Below are 20,439 nucleotides of genomic sequence, written 5' to 3'. Positions count from 1 at the left end.
TATAAAACTTGTTTTGGAACAAATTAAAAAAAAAAACTTGAAATCACGTTTTGTCTTAGTTAAAGACTAACCCATAGGAATATTATAAAAATAGTTGGTTCTAGGTATTGCTCTGAGCAAAGCTACAAATAATCAAATCATAGGAATGTAAAACCACAGGTGGTCTAACCTACAATTCTTACACAACTTAAATGGAACAATTCTACCTATGGGAAAGTAACTTTCTCACATTTTATCCTGAGAACCATATTGTCATGTTAATAGGAAAGTAACTCCAAAGGAAAGTTAGATTATAAGGAAAGTAAATAAAACCTGACATACCAAATGTTAGAATCACTTTCTAACTGATTAAATTCTAAAAAAAGTGACTACTTTCCATTATACCAAATGCTACTTAATATTAATTCATTATCGAAAAGGAGACTAAACCTTTGTTTTCCTTGAAAGAGACCCAAAATTTGAAATTGAAATGTTGACATACAAATTGGTCCGCGAATATACATATACATATACATATATATAATAAGAAAAATCGCACCAATAGTCATTCAACTATTAGTAAATTTTTTGAGTTATTCAACCATGAAAAATTACAAAATAGTCACCCAGTTATTCAATTTTTTTTGTCACCAATGAGCTAACGGTGACACCTTGTAAATGAGCGCAATAACAACTTTAACCATCAACATTTATGAATTATGTCAATTTAGTATTGATTCTAAAAAAATTAACCCTCAACATTTACACATTGTGTAATTTATTTATTTATTTATTACAATTTTGCTTTTTTGGTGACATTGAAGATTAATTTTAGAAGAATGAGAAAAGATTTTTGGTGTTTCTATTTTTTTTGTATATTTTCAATCAAATTTAGCTAATAATTTTGGTTTTTTAGCTTTTTAGGTGAAATGGTCATAAAGAAAAACAAAACGCAAAAAGATCAAATTACACAATGTGTAATTATTGAGGGTTAGATTTTTAGAATCAAGATTAAATTGTCACAATATATAAATGTTGAAGGTTAAAGTTGCTATTATGTCAATTTTAAAATCTATCATAGTTAGCTAACTGGTGACAAAAAAGATAAAATTGAATAGTTAGGGTGATAGTTTTATAACTTTTCATAATTAAGTGACTAGAACAGAAATTTACTAATAGTTGAGTGATAGTTTACCCTATAAAATATTCAACCATTAAGTTGAGCAATAATTTTGAATTTTTAAATATATATATCAAGATTATTTATATTTTAATATATTAAACTTAAATATTCTAATGCTGGGGAAAAAAAAAAAACCTTAAATATTCCAATGAGTTGGTTGAGTTTGGTTGGTCATCCCAATTCTTTGTGTCGAATATTTTATTTGTGGCTCTCCTCGATGGCATAGATAAAGTATAATGGTTTGTCATTTTAATTGTTACTAATAAATGAGGGTGCAAGTTTAAGCGTTTTCAAGCGTATTATCTTTCTATTTATGGGTTAGAAGGGGTTATGAGTAATTCTAGACATTATGTTAAAAAGAACATATATGATTAGAATTTATAATGAAATTATTTTAAAAAAATTAGTTCGTTATAAATTACAATTTTCAGAAAACTTTACGTGAATAATAAATCATACGATAAAACCATATATCAAATAAACAACAACTAAAACAAAATGTTTGAGAGAGTTTCGAGAATCTATATAACATCCATCAACATGAAAGAGATTTTTCACAAACGATGAAGGAATTAGAGCACTTGAATTTTCAAACCTTTTCAAGGCTTCAACTGCATCACTCGACTTAAATATGTTTCCCTTAACATCAATAATCATAAGAGCATATTCTTGCCAAAAATAGTAGATATTGAGATTTCTTGTCACGAAAAATGACGTAAAACTTCTTTATATCCATGAAAAGCAACATAGAATTGCATTATAATATTCTTTTCTAAATTCATTCTTACTTATTTGTAAGAAATGGTGACTTGAACTTTTCGAAAAGAACAAAAAAAGAGAGTAAGAAACAATGAAATATGGACTATGAATGGAGAAGTTCAATGGGTACCATAGGGAAAATAAGTTAGGTGAGAGAGATGAGTACCCTTGGGTGTCAAAATGTATAATTTTTTTTAAATATAAGTACTAAATTGAATCGAAAAATAACACATGTACCATATTGAAAAAAATCAAATTTAAATACCAAATGGTATATTAAACCTTTTCAATTTTAAACCGTATATCATAGAATTCACTACCCTAAACTATATTATGGACACATGAATTATGGAAACTAAACATTTTTCGTTATATAAAACCTATTTCTTCGAATTTCGAATCTCAAATTATGATGTATTGATTGGATGATTATATTTCTTAAAAATAATTTAGGTTCAAAATTTTAAAAATTCAAGGACCCGTGGTAATGTCTTTTAGGCTGGTTTGTAGGCCCGAAAGCATTAACACAAAACCCATACTGTTGGATTCTAAACCTGGGTTTACTTGTAGGCCGATAGCCCAAATTAATTCAACAGCAAGAAAGGCTTTAAAGAACCCATAAATAGCCCAACCCCGAGACCAAGAGCGTCCCATGCAGATTGAACCCCATCCATGGCCTCTATAGCTCCTTGTTGCAAATTCATTTCCATTAAAAGTTAGTAAATCACCTTTGAAACTGAAGAGAATCACAGTTGATTATAGCTGGCTACGGCACATGGTGTAATTTCAAATTGGGAAAGTTCAACAAAGGGATTGGCATTAAATACATTTCACAACATTGTGAACCTTTCCTCAACCATGCAGGCCACTAGGAATTATTGTAGTTGTAAAGCTTGCGAATATTGATTGGGAAGCTAACGTTTTCATCCCCATCTACCAATTGTTTCGCAATGATAAGATTAGCAGCTTCGGTGGGGTGATACGCATCCCAAAACACGTACTTGGATCGATCGTCGCACAAAGCTGAGGTGTTAGCGTCGCTGCTCTTAAAGCAAACGAATGGCGGAAAATACCCACCGCAACATGGGTCATTGGCGTTCTCTAAGCCTAGAAATGTCCCAGCACATCAATATACGCTGTTTTTGTGTACAAGATGATAAAAATTATGACTTACTAACCGTATTGATGATAGTTAGCAATGATGTCCATGAAAACATCGTAGGAGTTTGCAAACACGAAGATGGTTTCAGGTCCCATCTCTTGATTTAAACGACTCAAAAGCTCTTTTAATCTGTGATTATAGGCTTGAATCAATGTATTCACTGCACTCGAGCATTGTCCCCTCCCCAATAGCTTGAGTGCTCGAACAAATGGTATGCAACCGAGCGGTCCAACCCCAACAACAATAAACTTCCTAGCTCCCATCTCATGCAATCGCTACACAATACAAATTCGATATATGAAAAAGTGACAATAATATATTTATTGTTAAAAATTGTTATTACCTCGAGTTGAAGTGTCAAGTTAGAGATCATGAAATCTAGGAATGTTGAGGGCGAGACCTTGTCATGTCTTAGAAATGGTATAGATAGTTGGATATAATTCAATACATCATTAGACCCAATTGTGAGAGAAAAAATTGCCTTCCTTAAAAATTTTCTCGTATAATTTTCACCCATCGCATTCACCATATAAATTCGATTTTGTTCGAAATTACTCACTTGTTCCCCAAGTGGAATTCTTCCAATCTGCATATACTTTACATTAATTCTCTTTTTTTACTTATAAAAAAAAAAACACAATGAATATATTATTGGACTCACAAAGAAAAATCCAGTTTTATCCATAATTCCTGAAGCTCCAGAGGCATAATTTATTCCCCTGAGGATGGCCTGAGCTTCAGCGTTTGGTGCCAAGTAAGGTGGTGGAAACGATTTGGCTCCCAGAGATTGACCTGATTCATATATATCATCCAAAAACAACAGTTTAAAGGGATTGAAAATACATATAGTAGCATGCATGCCATGTGCTACATTCCTTTTTTTTAACCCTTCTACCAAATAGCTCTGAGTTCACATTAATGGCTTTTTGAAGTTTTCACAGTTCAACAGTGGTTCTTTTGACACATTAAATTCCCATACAGTGGAATGCATGTAGATAAAAGACTTGAAAAGCGAATTAATGTTTACCGTTGTGTATACATTAAAATAACTATTCTAGTTTGGTTAAAGTCTTATATCAATCCTAGGCCTAACTCTTGACATGCTTTTAATAAAAGCCAACGTCTTGAGAAAGCTAAAGTCACAGTGTTTCCACTGATTTTAGCAAAGCCTTTCATAGCGGACTCAAGTATAATTCTCTAATCAATCTCTCTCTTTTTTTTTCTTTTTTTTTTATTATCATAATTTGGTTTTCATATTTTATGAAACCTGAGAAGTTAGTTTAGTTGTTAGTAAATTTGAATTACTATATCGAAGGGCTTTACAAAGTTTGATGGGAGCACTTGGGTTCAAATTCATGCCCTTATATGATATTATTCTTACTCATGATCACAAAGACCTTTTAAAGGTATAGGTTTAACTCCCACTAAGGCCAAAATGCTCAAACACTTTTTTTTGGGATTAAACGTTCCTGCTAAACCACATGAACCATTTTGGGTTCTTCTCAAAGTGGGGAGACAAAAACCTGGAATTAAAATCGAACATAGACACTAAAAAATAATGCCTCCATTGAGGGTCTGGGACCGGCCTCAACAGAACTAAACTTCGAAATATAATGAACTTAGTAAAACTCATACCACGAACTTAATTAAAAATTCAAGAATTCTCACAAGTTGACAAATAAAAATAGAGGGAATTATCTTAAAGTAGAGGGAAGAAATATGCAATTAGACCCAAACTAAAACAAACTTGTACAGGACGAATTTCAGTTAAAAATTGGAGGAATTTCGTAAGACTTGTTAAAGATAGAGAAGATGGCATTATTAATATTGATAAAATGAATTTACCTACAATGTCGGCTATTGTTCGACCATTGGTAAATCTTCCGGTAGGTTGCCCACCCGAAGGCGTGAAATCGATGCCATAAGGAGGGGAATCAGCCTTGGAGAGGGTGAATATATAATCGTTGTTTCCCGCATCTACCAATGAATCCCCAAACACGAAAGACGTGAAATTACATGAACTTGGCATTGCATGCAAGCACAGAACTATTAGTATTACAAGGCAAATTGGTTTTAAAATAACCTCAAAACTCTCCATTTTGCATTCAACCTCCAATGTTACTTGGCATGATTTGTACCAGCTGATATTATTACACATACATATATCTTTGCTTGAAGAAGAAGCTCCTTGAGGGGCAGGTAAGATTTTGAACTGGTCGTGTCAGATTAGGTTGTGGTCCAAGAAAAAACAAAACCTTCATATGATTGAAAGCAAGTTTGAAGAAAACTTAAGGTACATACTTTTTTGGTCAAATTGTGGTTTTGGTTCCTTTATTATTCTCAAGTTTGAGATTTATTTAATGTAACTTGGTCTAATTTATTTTTATAAAATTATTAATTAATCCAAATCATTAGCACGTTTAATTATTCTGATTAAAATACTTATATGGATTTTTCATAAAAAAAACAACTTTTTTAACATAAAAAGTAGTTAATGATATTAGGAGTAAAACATGATATTATAAAAGTAGAGGATCGATTTATTCCAAATTCTCTAATTTGAGCATATAACCTATTTTCCATTGTTAAGGAAACATAGGAGAGAGGAGGAAGGAACCATGACTTATTGAAGGGTTCAAACATTAAAGAAGGCAAAAAGTAGAAAGCAAACAACCCTTCATATTACTTTACTTTTTAATTTCTAGCCCACATGATACCTTCTAATGCCACTAGTTAATAATATATTAAATAGAAACGTTTAAAGGAGTAGTGAGACTGAGAAGCATTAAGAATAAGATTTGGGGACATCCTCAATCACTTCCACAAGTTATCCTGTTTCTAGATCAATTGGTCAATGGGGCATTTTGTGATGATATCAGTCCTATGCTCCTAATATCCAAGATATTCTTCTTATAAATTAAGCACCAATGGCGTTACTTTTACTTCACAATTTAGAATAATACTTCATCTCAATCCACCACGGTATTTTAGTCTTTACGATGTATACAAATATTTAGGTTTTAATTTCAATTTTCATCATTCTTTCTACTTTAATTTATTGGAATTTCATCTCAATATTGAAAACTTAGTGTAGTTGTGAATTTAATTTGTTAATTCTTTTATTGTATATAAATTGTTGAATTGATGAATTCGATTATTTGAATTTAGCTCATATATAAATTTTTTAAAAAAGTTAAATTCTGCTATTAGCCTCTATGCTTTGCAAAAGTTATAGATTTAGTCCTTCTACTTTTATTTGGTCAATTTTAGTCTCTGTACTTTTCAAAATTTAAAATTTTAGTCTTGGCCCAAATAGTAGCAGCTAAATTTGTCTGGTTAAATTGAATTATTAGTATTGTACTATACGCATAATTACAGATTTAGTTCATTTTCTCCAATTGAATCATTCTAAGTCCCTATACTTTTCGAATTTTGAAATTTCAACCTTAACATAAATGATAGTTGATAAACTAAATTTTTTGTGAGTAATATGTTAAAATAATAAATTGACATGACATTACATATATGGTAATATATTTGGCGCATTGGATTTTGAAAATAACAGAACTTTGTTTAATGAATTTAACAATTATTGTTTAGGAATTTTAAAAATTTAAAAAGTACATAAATAAAAAGACCAAATAAAAGTATATTACAAACTCTAATAAAAAAATTTTTAACCACAATTCGTAAACAAAAATATTTGTCACAACCCATTTGAATTAACCACACACTCGTCCCAAATACTCGACAAGGATACTAATGATGAAACCATGATAAGCATCTTGAATTGAATTATGGATACATGGTCCATTGGTTCTAACTAAAAAAGCAAATTAATTGCCAAATATCATTTTAATAAATGCTTTTAGTTCGAAAAAACCCTTCACATTATACAAGATCATTTTTTGGGTCTTCTTAATTGCACCCCTCTTCTCATTTACATCTTGATGTAGTCCACACAAATAGGTCGTCGTCTGTTAAATTGGCCGCAAATTGTAGGTATAATCGCCTATTATTATATTTGCAAGTCAGCATCAATATCATTAAATCAATTTAGGCCCATATGGGACAACACATCAACCATATCATTACGGATACACAACAAAATTAAAGGTTAATTTCGAAACAGTCCCTCACCGCCAAAAGAGGCTCATTAAGTCTTCTCTCATTGCGGTTTGCCCAAACATCATAATCACTATCCCCCCCGCAAAGAAAACTATTTTTGTAAATAAAATTGACAAACATGGCATGTTAATTAAGTAATTAGTCAGTAATAATGGTGTATAATATGATCCTTGCACGTGCATCGTATTTGCATGTATCCTTACCGTCCTAAACAATGCAATTTTTTTTTTATTAGAAGGATTCATCTTCATTGTTACAACCTTGTCCGACATGTGATTTACATGCTCTGCTATATATCAGAATGGAAACTGTAGTTTTTTTTTTTTGGGGGGGGGGGTGGTTAAAAAGGGTAAAAATAATAAAAACAGGTTAAGATTAGTATGCCCTAAAGAGGAGGGTGATGAGTGTCATTACCAAAGGGAATATGAGAGTCATGTGGAGAAGAAAGCATGAAATAAACGAGAGGTTTGGACAATGACAAATTAATATTTAAAAACTGGAACAGGAATACGTTTAATTACTTCCCATAAAAGAAATACGGGGGTGTCATTACCAACTGTTTTATTTAATATTTGAAAGTTAAAATCCAAAAAAAAAACGTGGTATGAAAATATATATATATATTTAAAAGTTGAAAAATGTGAAATAAATAAAATGGAGTGAAATAATACAAACGATATGTTTAGTTGCAAAATTATATGTTCGAATCTTATCATGTGCAATTATATTATTATATGTGGGTTTTAGTCGAGTTTAGTCTAGATTATATCGTTATTAGTCATTTCGATGTAATAGTTTGATTCGGATTATGACTACTTAAACAGTTTGTTTGTAATAATTTGATACTTATAATTACTCAGACCTATATTTTTACTTTGATTGTATTGTACTTGTTACACTAAAAAAACGTTTAGTTGCAGAATTTTTATTTAATATTTGAAAGTTGAAATCCAAAAAAAACCGTGGTATGAAAATAATAATATCTAAAAGTGAAATAAAAAAAAGTAGAGCGAAAAATTAATATTTAAAAACAGGAAAAAATAAACTAAATATTCTAATCAATAATTAGGAACAAAAAGAAGGCTTTAATTTAATTTAATTGTTTTTAAGTTAAAACTTCACCATAAAGTTTTACATTAATGAAAAGTAATTAATATTGTATGCATACTATTTTTGTCTATAATTAAAAATAAAATGTAGTTTGTTTCACAAAATTAAAAATCACTCAAATGTTTTTCGTGTCAAGAGAATATAATAAGTCAAATGCAAGATTTGCAATAATCACTATATCAATAATCCAAACAAAAATATTAAAATTCTAATCAATATTCAAGAAATATAAGAACATAAAGACATTCAATCCTAATTTATTCAAAGATTTGTATTAATTACCCTCTAAAATTTATTTTCTAATTAACACTTTAGGAACATAATACAAAATTAATATTTTAAAATCATTCAATCAACAATTTTGCTATCACAAGTAAAATCACTACCTTAACTTTTAACGATTAATTAATAAATCGCGAAAAAAAATTATTACCAAATTATTGAGATTCACTCAAAAGTATTAAAAGATGGAGTAGAAATTCTAGAAAGAGAATAAGAAAATTTTAAATGAAAAATGAAAAATGTTTAAAGAAAATAAAAGAATAAGGATTTTAAATTTTAATGGGTTGAAAAGAGATTAATTTATTTTATATAAAAATATTTATTTTATAAAATAAATTGTATTCAATCTTTTCTGCAATCAATTTATTCCTTTTATAAAATAGTTTTTTGAATTATTGTGGGTTAATTGATCACACAATATTTAAGGTGGCCTTGTCATTACGTGGAAATCACACATTTAAAATATGAATATGCGCTTAAATATAACATATAATAAATAGTGAAACATATGGTTTGAAACTAATTAATAACAACAAATGAAATATGAACGATATTAAATTGAAAAATAAATAAATTAAATTGTGAATAAAATAAAATTTAAACACATAAATACATCATATTAAGAATACTAAATGAATACAATTGTTTATCTGGTGTTGTTATCAATCCTGAGTTGATGTTAAGTTAATTTGTGACACCAACTCAATAAGCGACTTCAAGAATTGATGAATGTTTTAAATACAAAATGATGTTTTAGTATTTTTCTTAACCGAGTTGATGTCGGGTTGACTCGTATCCCCAACTTAATTAGGAGTTTAAATTAGAGCAAGTACAAAATTGATGAAGGCAATAAAATTTGCATCATAAAATTAAAATACGTAAAAAAATTTATTAAATTAAATAAAATTAAAGTTTTATTGATTCAATTGGCATAAAAGCATGGGATAATATTTAAAAGTTGAAAAAGTGAAAGAAAAACAACGTACGAGAGAAAATTTTAATATTTAAAGACAGGAAAAGGATTACGTTTAGTTCTAAAAGTTGTATTTAACATTTGAAAGTTAAAATCCAAAAAGGAACGTGGAATGAAAATAAATCAATATTTAAAAGTTGTAAAAAAGCGAAATTGTCGTTTAAATAATTAACTTTAGAAATCAATATTTGATTATTATCATTATTATATACAAAAAAAACACATATATAATATATAAATACATAATTTTTTATTCAATTCTTAAAAGTAGGAGTGAGTAAAACTTAATTTAATTCTAAAAGTTGAAAATTTTAATTTAACTCGAATAAATTTAACAACTCGACTCGAATAGTATTTCAGATGACTCAATTTGAAAAAAAATTCAAATTGAGTTGAAAACTTTTCACTTGATTCAATCAAAAGCTCACCATTACTTAGAACTATCCATAATCCCAACCCAACTCTCAAATAAGAAGATAAAACACGCTTGAACATACTTAAACTTATATTCTCTCGCACTACGGACAAAACCAACCAAATTAAAACTCAAACAAAAAAATCTTTAAATTTAGGGTAATGTGAGAAGAAGTGTAACATTTCTTCCTTCATTCGGTTGAACCACCACCCACCTTTTTTTTAGTTTCTTCCTTGGCCAAATTGTTGTAACAAAATTTGGGCAACCCTTTCTTCTCTCTTTCTCTATCATTAACCTTTAAGAGAAGCTCTCCCACACGCTTCCATTTCATCACACAAAATGTGGACTTACATGTGATTATTGGTTTGTGTTTAAAATATTATATATTTATATCAAATTTTAAATTGATAATACTATGTCGTGCTATGGTTTTGTGTTTACGGTTATTTTAGTTTATTTTTTATTGTATATGTATAATGTATTCCAGCACCCATTTTCAGAAAATTGATTAACCTAAAACCCGTATATATACAGCCATTTGCTTCCTATTTATGTCAGTGTAGTTTGCATATGATGGAGGAGTGAAACAGAGAAGAAGTGATGAAAGAGTTTACAGCTTTAAGACAGTTTTGAATTGTTTCCCAAATATTTTTACTTGTCAAAAGCCCCATCAGTGCCTTCACATTGTTCTTGCAACACTTTTGATTCTCTGAAAATGGCTGGAATGTGTAAAATGGGATCGGTCTTAAAGTTCATCGGAGGGGTTTTGAATAAAGCTGTGAGCTTCGTTGTCTTCTCTGTTCTTGACCTTCTTGATTTCATCTTATGTTATGGTTACAAAGTGGCCGATTTCTGTATCGAAGCCGAGTGGCGGCCTTGTTATTGCTCCTCCGCTAAAGAGGCCATCACTAGCAGCGGCAAGATCTTAGTCTCCGAACAAGGGGAATCCAAGATTGTTTCCCTTAATTCAAGCAAGTTGCAACTGGAGGACATATCGGATACCCTTTATTCACGCCCTTCGTTAGTGGCCGAGGTCTCGAAACTCACCGTTAACGAGCTGAAGAAGTTCAAGTTAGACGGCACCGCCAAGACAAAGAAAGGGTCGACGAGATCGACATTTACCATCAACTCCATCATTGTAGAAATGCTTCAAGGCAAGATGGTCGGTAGGCAACTGCATCATATCCCTACGTGGTCTGATTGTGATTGTAAATTTTGCAATTCTTGGACATCTTCTAGTAAAGACACACTTTATGTCAAGGCTCAGGGACCAAAGGGTATATATGATTTCACCATATTATGATATTACCATTAATTTTTTCACTTTTTCTCAAGATATTATTTGTGATTTGTCAGATAATAAAGCACGAGAAGATGTGATATTCATCCATGGCTTCATTTCATCATCAGCATTTTGGACGGAAACTTTATTTCCCAACTTTTCAGACACTGCTAAATCAACTTACAGGTTCTTAGCGGTTGATCTTTTGGGTTTTGGGAGAAGTCCAAAGCCAGCTGATTCACTCTACACCTTAAGAGAACATGTGGGCATGATTGAAAAATCAGTGCTGGAAGCATACGAGGTTAAATCTTTTCACATTGTGGCTCATTCTTTAGGCTGTATCTTAGCCCTTGCTTTAGCTGTAAAACACCCTGGTTCCATCAAGTCTTTAACCCTACTTACACCGGTAAATTTCTTTTCCCCTTTTTACCAATCTTAGGTTAAAAAAAAAAAAGAGTTGGCAATTAATATGCATGAAAAATGTTGGCAGCCATACTTTTTGGTGCCAAAGGGTGAAGCAGCAACACAATATGTAATGAGAAAATTAGCGCCCCGACGAGTGTGGCCGGTGATGGCATTTTGTACATCATTGGCATGCTGGTACGAGCACATCAGCCGGACGATTTGCCTCGTCATATGCAAGAACCACCGGCTATGGGAATTTCTTACCAAACTTGTCACCAGAAACAGGTAAGCTTTAATTTCGTCAATCCTAATAATTCCTAACACCTCCTCAAGTCTAAGTCATGTCAACCCTACCAACAATCAACTATCCCCATAAAGTACGTACGGTAATTCATGTTTTTTATCGTCTTTGACTGTCCAACTTCCACCCTTGGCTTCTGTTTTCTGTTTTCAAATATATGTGAAAGTACCCCCCCCCCAAGTATTTCCGTTGAAATTTGGCACAATCATCAAAATTAAAAAATCTTTCTAAATGTTAATTCAGTTGAAATTTAGTATTATTTTGTTGTTGTTAATAATGCAGAGATTCATTTAATAATAGAACAATTAATTTAATTTTTTCTTATAATATATATATTCACCTATATATAGCCATAGATTTCTTATATTCTCTTAGGAATGATATATATATATATATATTCACCTATATATAGCCATAGATTTCTTATAATATATATATTCACCTATATATATTCTTTTGAAAAGTATTTTTAGTATTACTATTGAGAAATAAAATGTTCATTTTAGACATAAAGTAACAAATATGTATTTAAATAATGTTCAAATTAGTTAATATTATGAGATTTTAGTAAGAATATAAAAATAATTTATTATAATTTGTAGTTAATATTTTAATATATGAAATATAATTTTAAAAGTTTTAAAACAATAAATTATTATTATTTATAAAATTAAATTGAATATATAAACTATATTTTAAATATTAAAATATAACCAATTTTAATGGGAAAGTAATTACATACCCAATATAAATATTATATAAAATATTTTATAAAGATTAAAATTGTCCCTTATTTCTAAAAGCGTGTTTGTCGAAACTGCTTTTGTTTTTGGGTTTAAAACCACTTCAAGTTGTCTGTTTAGTGTTACTTGTGGCTCTAAAAACAAGCATTAACCTTTGTTAAATACTCCTACAGAGCTATAACTTTCTTTTCAATCAAATTTATATTGTATTACACTTTTACCAAATAAATTATATTCTTGACATAAGATTTCTATATTGGACTTAGTTGGGTCCTGTGTTAACTATTGTTATATAAATTATGTTCTCTTTTTATTGATAATTTTGTATAAAATAACTAAGGGTCTAAGAAGAACAACCTTGAAAAAGAAAGATATTTTAGATCATAAAAATTGGTATAGTCACGTAAAATTTTTCAATGTCTAGTAATAAATTCACCAGTATCAATTTCCTTTATCGCTATGCTTTTTGATACTGACCTTCATCTACCATATCCCTTGAAGTTTAATGCATCTCTTTTTGTTATCAAAATAATAATAATTATTATTATTATTCAGGGTGAGAACATTCTTGATGGAAGGGTTCTTCTGCCACACACATAACGCGGCCTGGCATACACTTCACAACATTATTTGTGGCACCTCCACCAAACTCGACCGCTACTTGGACGTTGTTCGCGACCGAATGAAGTGCGATGTCAACATATTCCATGGCAAAGATGATGAAGTAATCCCGCTCGAATGCAGCTTCAATGTTCAAAGAAAAATCCCTCGTGCTCGAGTTAAGGTTGTCGAAAACAAAGACCACATTACCATTGTTGTCGGCAGACAAAAGGTCTTTGCTAGGGAACTAGAGGAGATTTGGAATAGATCATCAAGAAGCCATTAAAAGAGTGCCCTTTTAATTAGTTTGGAATTTATATGTTTATTTATTTTCGCTTATGGGCCAAATTAAAACACGAAAAAAAGAAGAAGAAAAAAATCAGTGAAATTTGCGTAAAGATGACATGAGATTGGCAGCCTTTTTCGTTCTATGTTAATTGCTTAAGACAAATGTGAGATGGTTTGGTGTGTACATGTTGTGGAAATTGCTTAATTAATTGTAACCATATCTATGGTTCTATAAGATGAAACATAGTGTCCTAGTAAACACCGACCAATATATATTTTTTTAAATTGTTATAAATAAATAATATACCCAATTAAAATTTTTATTAAATCCTTTGGATTTCTTTCTAAATAAAATAATATAAAATTTATACACTATTTAAAATTTTTAAAAAAATTACATATGAATTTTGATTTACCGTCTAATTTGATATACTGATTTTGATTTGGTGCAATTATACATATGAAACTTTGTTAAGGTTCAAATGTATACATAAACCTTTAATTTTGATTTAATCATACATATTTAAATAAATATATCAATTTATTTTTATATTTGATAAATGTAATTATTTTTGTATGCAATATATAAACATAAAATAATGTTATATCAATAATTTTATTAATAATTTGTTAGAATTGGATCAAATTAAAATTAGTATATAATTTTGAGATGGATCCCATTTAAAATTTATAATATATTAATTTTATGATTATAATATTACCATTTAAACCCCAGCGAAAGCGGGGATCAATGCTAGTTTCTTTTGAAAATGTTGTTTAAACCATTTAATTTTTAATTGAAAGACATGAAAATCATTATAATAAATATTTTTATTTTTCCTGTTCACATCAATTGAGTCGGTATTGTTATTTTTCAATAAAAATTTTATTTATAGGTTTTATGATTTTTAATAAATTTTAATTTGCTACGATCTTTTAGCTTAATTAGTTTTAAATTTTTAAATTTATTTATTAATAAAAGAGTAGGGTCAAATTGAATAAATGTGTAAAAATTGAGGGTTAAAACTATTATCATTCCTTATACATAAACACCATATTTAACTGAAGGTTATTTTTCTCACTCATCTAATGTATAAGAATTAATTTACTAAAATGCAATCCAAAATCTTTAAAGAATATGTTTAATAGTCTCTGTATTTTTGGGCTCTTTTTTTTCCTTATATTTATTATGTGAAAACTAAAATTTAATTAACAATATTGAATTTTTAATATCATTATTATAACAACAAGGTGTTTTATAAAATTGGATAAAAGGAACAAATAAAGCAGATGTATGGTTGGGGTGGTCGCTGTCGTGTCTCAAAATATATGGGGAACTCGTCGGCTGTCCAACTTTTCGCATTCGTGTCATCCTCTGCCTGCTATTCTCTTAATGGATTGGTTTCAGCTTCAATACTTTTTTCTTGAGTCTTCTGCATTTTTAGTCAACCAAATTATTAATGTAGTGGTGAATTTTTATCCCATAAGGGTAAATTATAGAATTAGTCACTCAATTATTAGTATATTTTTGTTTTGGCCATCCAACTATCAATATTTTCAATTTAGTCATTAATATTAGACCAGTTTTATTTTGGTCACTCTTCGTTAAATTCTTAATGGAAGTCCTCAATATTTATAAGTCATATCAATTTCATCGTAATCCTAAATAATTCAATAAATTTAACCCTCCACATTTATAACTTCTATCAATTTGATCCTCAAACACATGTAATTATATTTAAACCCATATAATTAAATCTTGATAAACTTACATGCAAAATGGTGATTTTGATAACCCAAAACTCAATAAATTTATGGTTTTTCAAAAAGATTCAAGGGAATATTAATCATTGTTTCAGAAATTTGGGGGACCTTAGCCAACCATTTGGCCATACACAAATAATGATTCCGTAATTGCAAATAATAAAATTTGGACAGTGAAAAACTAAAAGATTGAAGCATAGGAGGGTAAAGCAAATAAAGAGATATGGTATGGTGTGGTGTGTCTTAACCAATTCATTCCTCACACAGATTTGATGATCATTGCCCAATTTGTCACTTCTCTTCTTCCTTGTGGATATTACACACAAGATTTCAAATACTTCATCCTACTAAATTTCTCACCTGATATTTAAGGAAAGGTGGAAGAAAAATTTCCTGATTTGGTTAGGACTTTGAGACTGCAGTGGAGTTTTTGGGAAGAAAAACCATTGAAATGGGTAACTGTTTATTGGCAGAAATGTTAGCTAACTTAGAAATTTTGTAGATTAAAAATTAAATCTGCCTTTTTCTCCACGCCTTATTAAGGTTGGTGAATTATATCAACCTAACAATTGCCAGCTGTATAAACATTAAGCTCAACAGAATATATTTTTTAAGTCTTAAATGGAATATGAAAAGCGAGAGAGAATGTTTTACTAGCCCCACAGTGTTCGATTAAGATGCCACATGGGAATTGGGTCAGTCCATCCAATTTTTATTTTCTTTTACTCTGGGAATTGGGTCCCGTAAGCCCATTGTGCAGGAAGACAATCTAAATTTAATGATGGCGTAATCACAAATTCAGCCCTTAATCTCTTGTTTTGTTTCTCATTTTGGCCATTATTTTTCTTATTAGTTCAATTTAGTCTTTTTAACAAGTATTAAATTTGATCAAAAAAATATAATTATTATTTTTAATAAACTACTAACTAAAACGTTAATTTCTTTCTTCCAGCCAAAAAATAGTACCAGCAGTCGATCACAATGACCAAAGAAAAGAAAAGGTTTCTCATAGAATGGAAAGAGTTAATTCCGCTAATCATCCCTAAATTTTGACTCTCATTTTAAATTAGTCCCTAAATAAAACTATTGAAGTTATGCCACTTAGGTTATTTTGTTGCTAAGATCATTGATTTAACTGTTAAATGACATATTAGATCTTATGTGATATAATTTAAAATGAATTTTTTAAGAAAAAATGGATATTGTGAAAATATTAATTTTGAAAATTTCAAAGCTTTTACAAAAGCTGTCATTCGTGCTCTCTCGCTCTCTCTCTCTCTCTCTTCCAGTTTTACTTTATCTTTAGTTTTTATTTATACGATAATGATTTATTTCCATTTTAAATTTAGCTACATAAGATTTGACACGTCATTTAATGATTTTAATAACGAGAGGACATGATTAATATAACATCGATAGTTTAGGGATGTAATATTGAAAGATAAATTTAGAATGAGATAATGATTTAAAGATGTCTAGTACAATTAAATCAAATAAAAAAATACTAATTAAAGATATAAAATCTTTATTATTATGAACCAAAGAGGGATACAGGTTGGCAAGGGATAGCCCATTCTTCAAGTATATTCGAAACAATCACCGTTATGAACTTATCAGTGTTTTGAATGTGACCAATTTTGATAAAAATTAGTGACTAAACCATACTCGAGTTTAATTTATACCATCATTGAAAGAGTTGTAATTTAACTAAAAATAAAGCTTAAACGGTAAAACAAACAAAGATGCCTGTGGTTAACATATATCACAATATCACCCTTAGTTATAACCTTATTTCTTGGTTAACATGTGTCGAATACTTGTCAAAATTAATCGATAACAACTTTTTTTATTTAATGTGCTATTTTGCAAATAAATTTGACTGCATTAATTATATAAATATGTTATTAAAAAACGAGGTATCGAGACTTCGATTTCGTAAATCGAGTCGTAAATATTTTTATAAATATTTATGGAGTGTCATTAAGGTATTATTAAAGTTCCGTTGGAAAATTTTTGATGTTTTGATAGTTAATTAATTAAAAAAAAGACTAAATTGAAAAAGGTGCAAAACTTGCTAATCAAAGAAATAGTGATTAAATAGCCTAAATGGTAAATAAGGGAGGACTAAAAAAGTCAATTAGACACACATGGGAAGGCTGAGGCGGCATAAGAAAAAAAAAACAATGAAATTAGGTGATTAAGGGGTAAAATTGGAAATGAAATAAAATTAAATAGCTAAAAATGGGATTTAATAGTTTCTAGGTAATTCTTCATCAATCTTCAGCCTAAAAACACCATTTAAGAACCCTTAAGAAGCTGGCTTTATATTTTAGCTCCATGTAAGTTTAATTCTTGCATTTTTCTTGTAATTCTTGTGTTTTTAAGACTTTTACAATTAGGTCCAACTAGCCATTTCTTTAGTTTTTGATTTTATTGGTAATTTTGAAAGTTACCACTGATGAGTATTGAATATTTTGACAAATTAACATGTATTTAGAGCTTTAATTTTGTTGTATGATGATTTTATAAAGTGATTTTGATAGATATTGATTTTGGGACCAAATTGTAAAAAGGTTAAATATTAGGGTTTGGTATAGAAATTCTGAATATCAAGGGCTATATAATAGTGTAGAATATTTATAGAAATTATCATTTGAGAAAAATTAGCTTATTTGATAGACTAATTGGTAAAGGACTAAATTGAAAAAGTTATAGAAGTTAGGTAATTGTGTAATTTTGAAAATTGAGGGTATTAATTGTGAAGTGAAATGGAACTGAAATATATGCTAATGAATAAATAATTTCATATTTTAGATCAAGAGCCCGTAGACAATCGTGAAAAGAGAAATTAGCAAAATAGTCCCTAAACTTTTACAAATCTTACAATTTAACATAGGTAAGTTCGTATGGTTAAAATTTAATAATTATATTGAATTGATGTATGATATTATGTATTTAGTATATTGTTGAAAAGTGGAATATTGTTAAATTATGAATTTGAAGTGAATATCTGATTTAAATGGAACGAATGATTGAGTACAATTGTTGTGTGGCGATCAGCAAAGGAAGGTTTAACGAAAAATTACCCAAGTAAATCGAGGTTCAGCATTTGTTGCGAAATTTCATGTTTACTTTCTGTTTCGCTCTCACGAGCTTCTGTTTAACTCATATGAGTTTCAGTTCAACCCTAATGGGTTTCCGTTCAGCTCTTTTGAGCTTCTGTTTAACCCTTATCGATTTTCGTTCAGTTCTTATGAGCTTCCGGTCAACCCTTACGGGTTTCTATTTAGCACTTATGTGCTTCTGTTTAGCCTTCAGGCTTTTGAAAATGATGTTCTCATATCCGTAAGCCATTCTCCGATTCGGTAAGATTTGATAAATGACTTATGTAATTGAAATTGAAAGATTTATTGTTTATTATTGATATTGATTTGAAAGAAGTGTGTTCGTCGATTCATGTTGTGTATGACAGAGAGAGTGCATGATTAATTTACTATTTAATTTATTATATTAAGTTCGGTAAGATTTATGTTTAACCTATCAAACTTACTAAGCTTCATTAAGCTTACTTATGTTGTTTAATGTTATTGTAGATTAACCTGAGGTCGGGAGATCGAATCAACACATCAAGCCACACTATCCAACTCACTCTGGTAGTTTTTGCAATGTATATTATGATTCATATGGCATGTATAGGTTTGGTTTGGAAGTGAAATAAATTGAAATGTGGTTGTGAATGATATATGCTTGTATGTATGTAATTAGTAGTAGATTTTGATAAATTAATGAGATGGATTAAATAAGTAAGTTTAAGTATTTGAGTATTTATGATGTTATGTCATGCTTAAAACATGATTTTGGCTTGTGTTGATTGTTTGTTTGGGATGTATTGATGTATTAAAATGTTGTGTATAGGTTGATATCAAAATGAATGAGAAAAGTGGCCTTAAAATGACCTATTTTTGTCCACACGGGCAAAGACACGGGCGTGTGTCTCAGCCGTATGTGACACACGGCCTAACACAGGGGCGTGTGTTTCGCCTGTGTGTCCCCTACATCTTTAAAATTGAGAAACAGAATGCCCAGGTTTTTGCACACGGCCTAACACACGGGTGTGTGGTTTGGTTGTGTGACCCCTGCACTTTAATTTCACAACACACGGCCTAGCACACAGGCGTGTGGCTTGGCCGTGTGACCCAAGTCAGTAAGCACACTAAATTAGACACAGGCTGGGACACGACCGTGTGCCCCTATTTTGAATGCCCACACAGCCTGACCACACAGGCGTGTGTCCCCTACAGCTAAGGAAAATTTTGAAATTTTGGGAGAAATTCTCTGAGTTTTCGGTTTAGTCTCAATTTAATTCTAACGCGTATTTTGGGCATCGAGGGCTCATACAAGGGACAATATGAATAATTTATGAATAGTTTCTATTATGTATGTTAAATGATATGAGATATTTGTTTTTGATCTGAAAAGTCTGGTAATGCTTCATCACTCTGTTCCAGCGATAGATAAGGGTTAGGGGTGTTACACAAACTTGTTTTCCACCTACATTAACACTTAAATACATTCACAAGCCAATACAAGACATTTAATTCAAGCAAAAAACCAAGTCTTATGCATGACATAATACCTCATATAACCAATTATACAAACTTACCTAATTTATTAAATTCACATACATGTATATTTTATCAAATATGCTAACTCAAATTAATCATTAATATGCCAATATGATTTGTAACACCCCCTAACCCTTATCCGTCGCTAGAACAGGGTTACGGAGCATTACAGGACTTTTTAGAACAAATATGAACATTATATAATCATCTAGCATACACATCATAATTTAATCATATTGTCCCTTTTATGAGCCCCCGAGGCTCAAAATATGTGTTAGAAACAAATCGGGACTAAATCGGGTACTCCAGGAATTTTTCGCAAAATTTCAAAAATTTTCCTAAGTGCAGGGGACACACACCCATGTGTTAGCCGTGTGTCTCACACGGTCCAGTCACACGCCCGTGTGTCTGGCCGTGAGGACTCAAAATGAACCTTAAAC

The 20,439-nt window shown here is 30.1% G+C and overlaps 2 protein-coding genes across 2 annotated transcripts; one reads left to right on the top strand and one right to left on the bottom strand.

The window, feature by feature from the left end:
- Positions 1-2,650: 2,650 nt before the first annotated feature.
- On the bottom strand, positions 2,651-5,233 carry LOC105762542 (GDSL esterase/lipase At5g41890). Its single transcript, XM_012580300.2, has 5 exons — positions 4,929-5,233; positions 3,745-3,875; positions 3,427-3,669; positions 3,100-3,358; positions 2,651-3,028 (listed from the first exon to the last, which is right to left on the bottom strand). The coding sequence occupies exons 1-5, from the start codon at positions 5,179-5,181 to the stop codon at positions 2,790-2,792; spliced, it is 1,125 nt and encodes a 374-aa protein (XP_012435754.2). The 5' UTR covers positions 5,182-5,233; the 3' UTR covers positions 2,651-2,789.
- A 4,980-nt stretch (positions 5,234-10,213) lies between these two features.
- On the top strand, positions 10,214-13,869 carry LOC105765353 (probable lysophospholipase BODYGUARD 3). The gene is made up of 4 exons (XM_012584392.2): positions 10,214-11,268; positions 11,348-11,679; positions 11,764-11,963; positions 13,278-13,869. The coding sequence occupies exons 1-4, from the start codon at positions 10,707-10,709 to the stop codon at positions 13,606-13,608; spliced, it is 1,425 nt and encodes a 474-aa protein (XP_012439846.1). The 5' UTR covers positions 10,214-10,706; the 3' UTR covers positions 13,609-13,869.
- Positions 13,870-20,439: the final 6,570 nt, after the last annotated feature.

Source organism: Gossypium raimondii, chromosome 12 (genome assembly GCF_025698545.1).
Source record: "Gossypium raimondii isolate GPD5lz chromosome 12, ASM2569854v1, whole genome shotgun sequence".
Lineage (NCBI taxonomy): Eukaryota > Viridiplantae > Streptophyta > Magnoliopsida > Malvales > Malvaceae > Gossypium > Gossypium raimondii.
The sequence above is the reverse complement of the archived record's forward strand: the minus strand, read 5'-3'. Positions and strand labels throughout refer to the sequence as shown.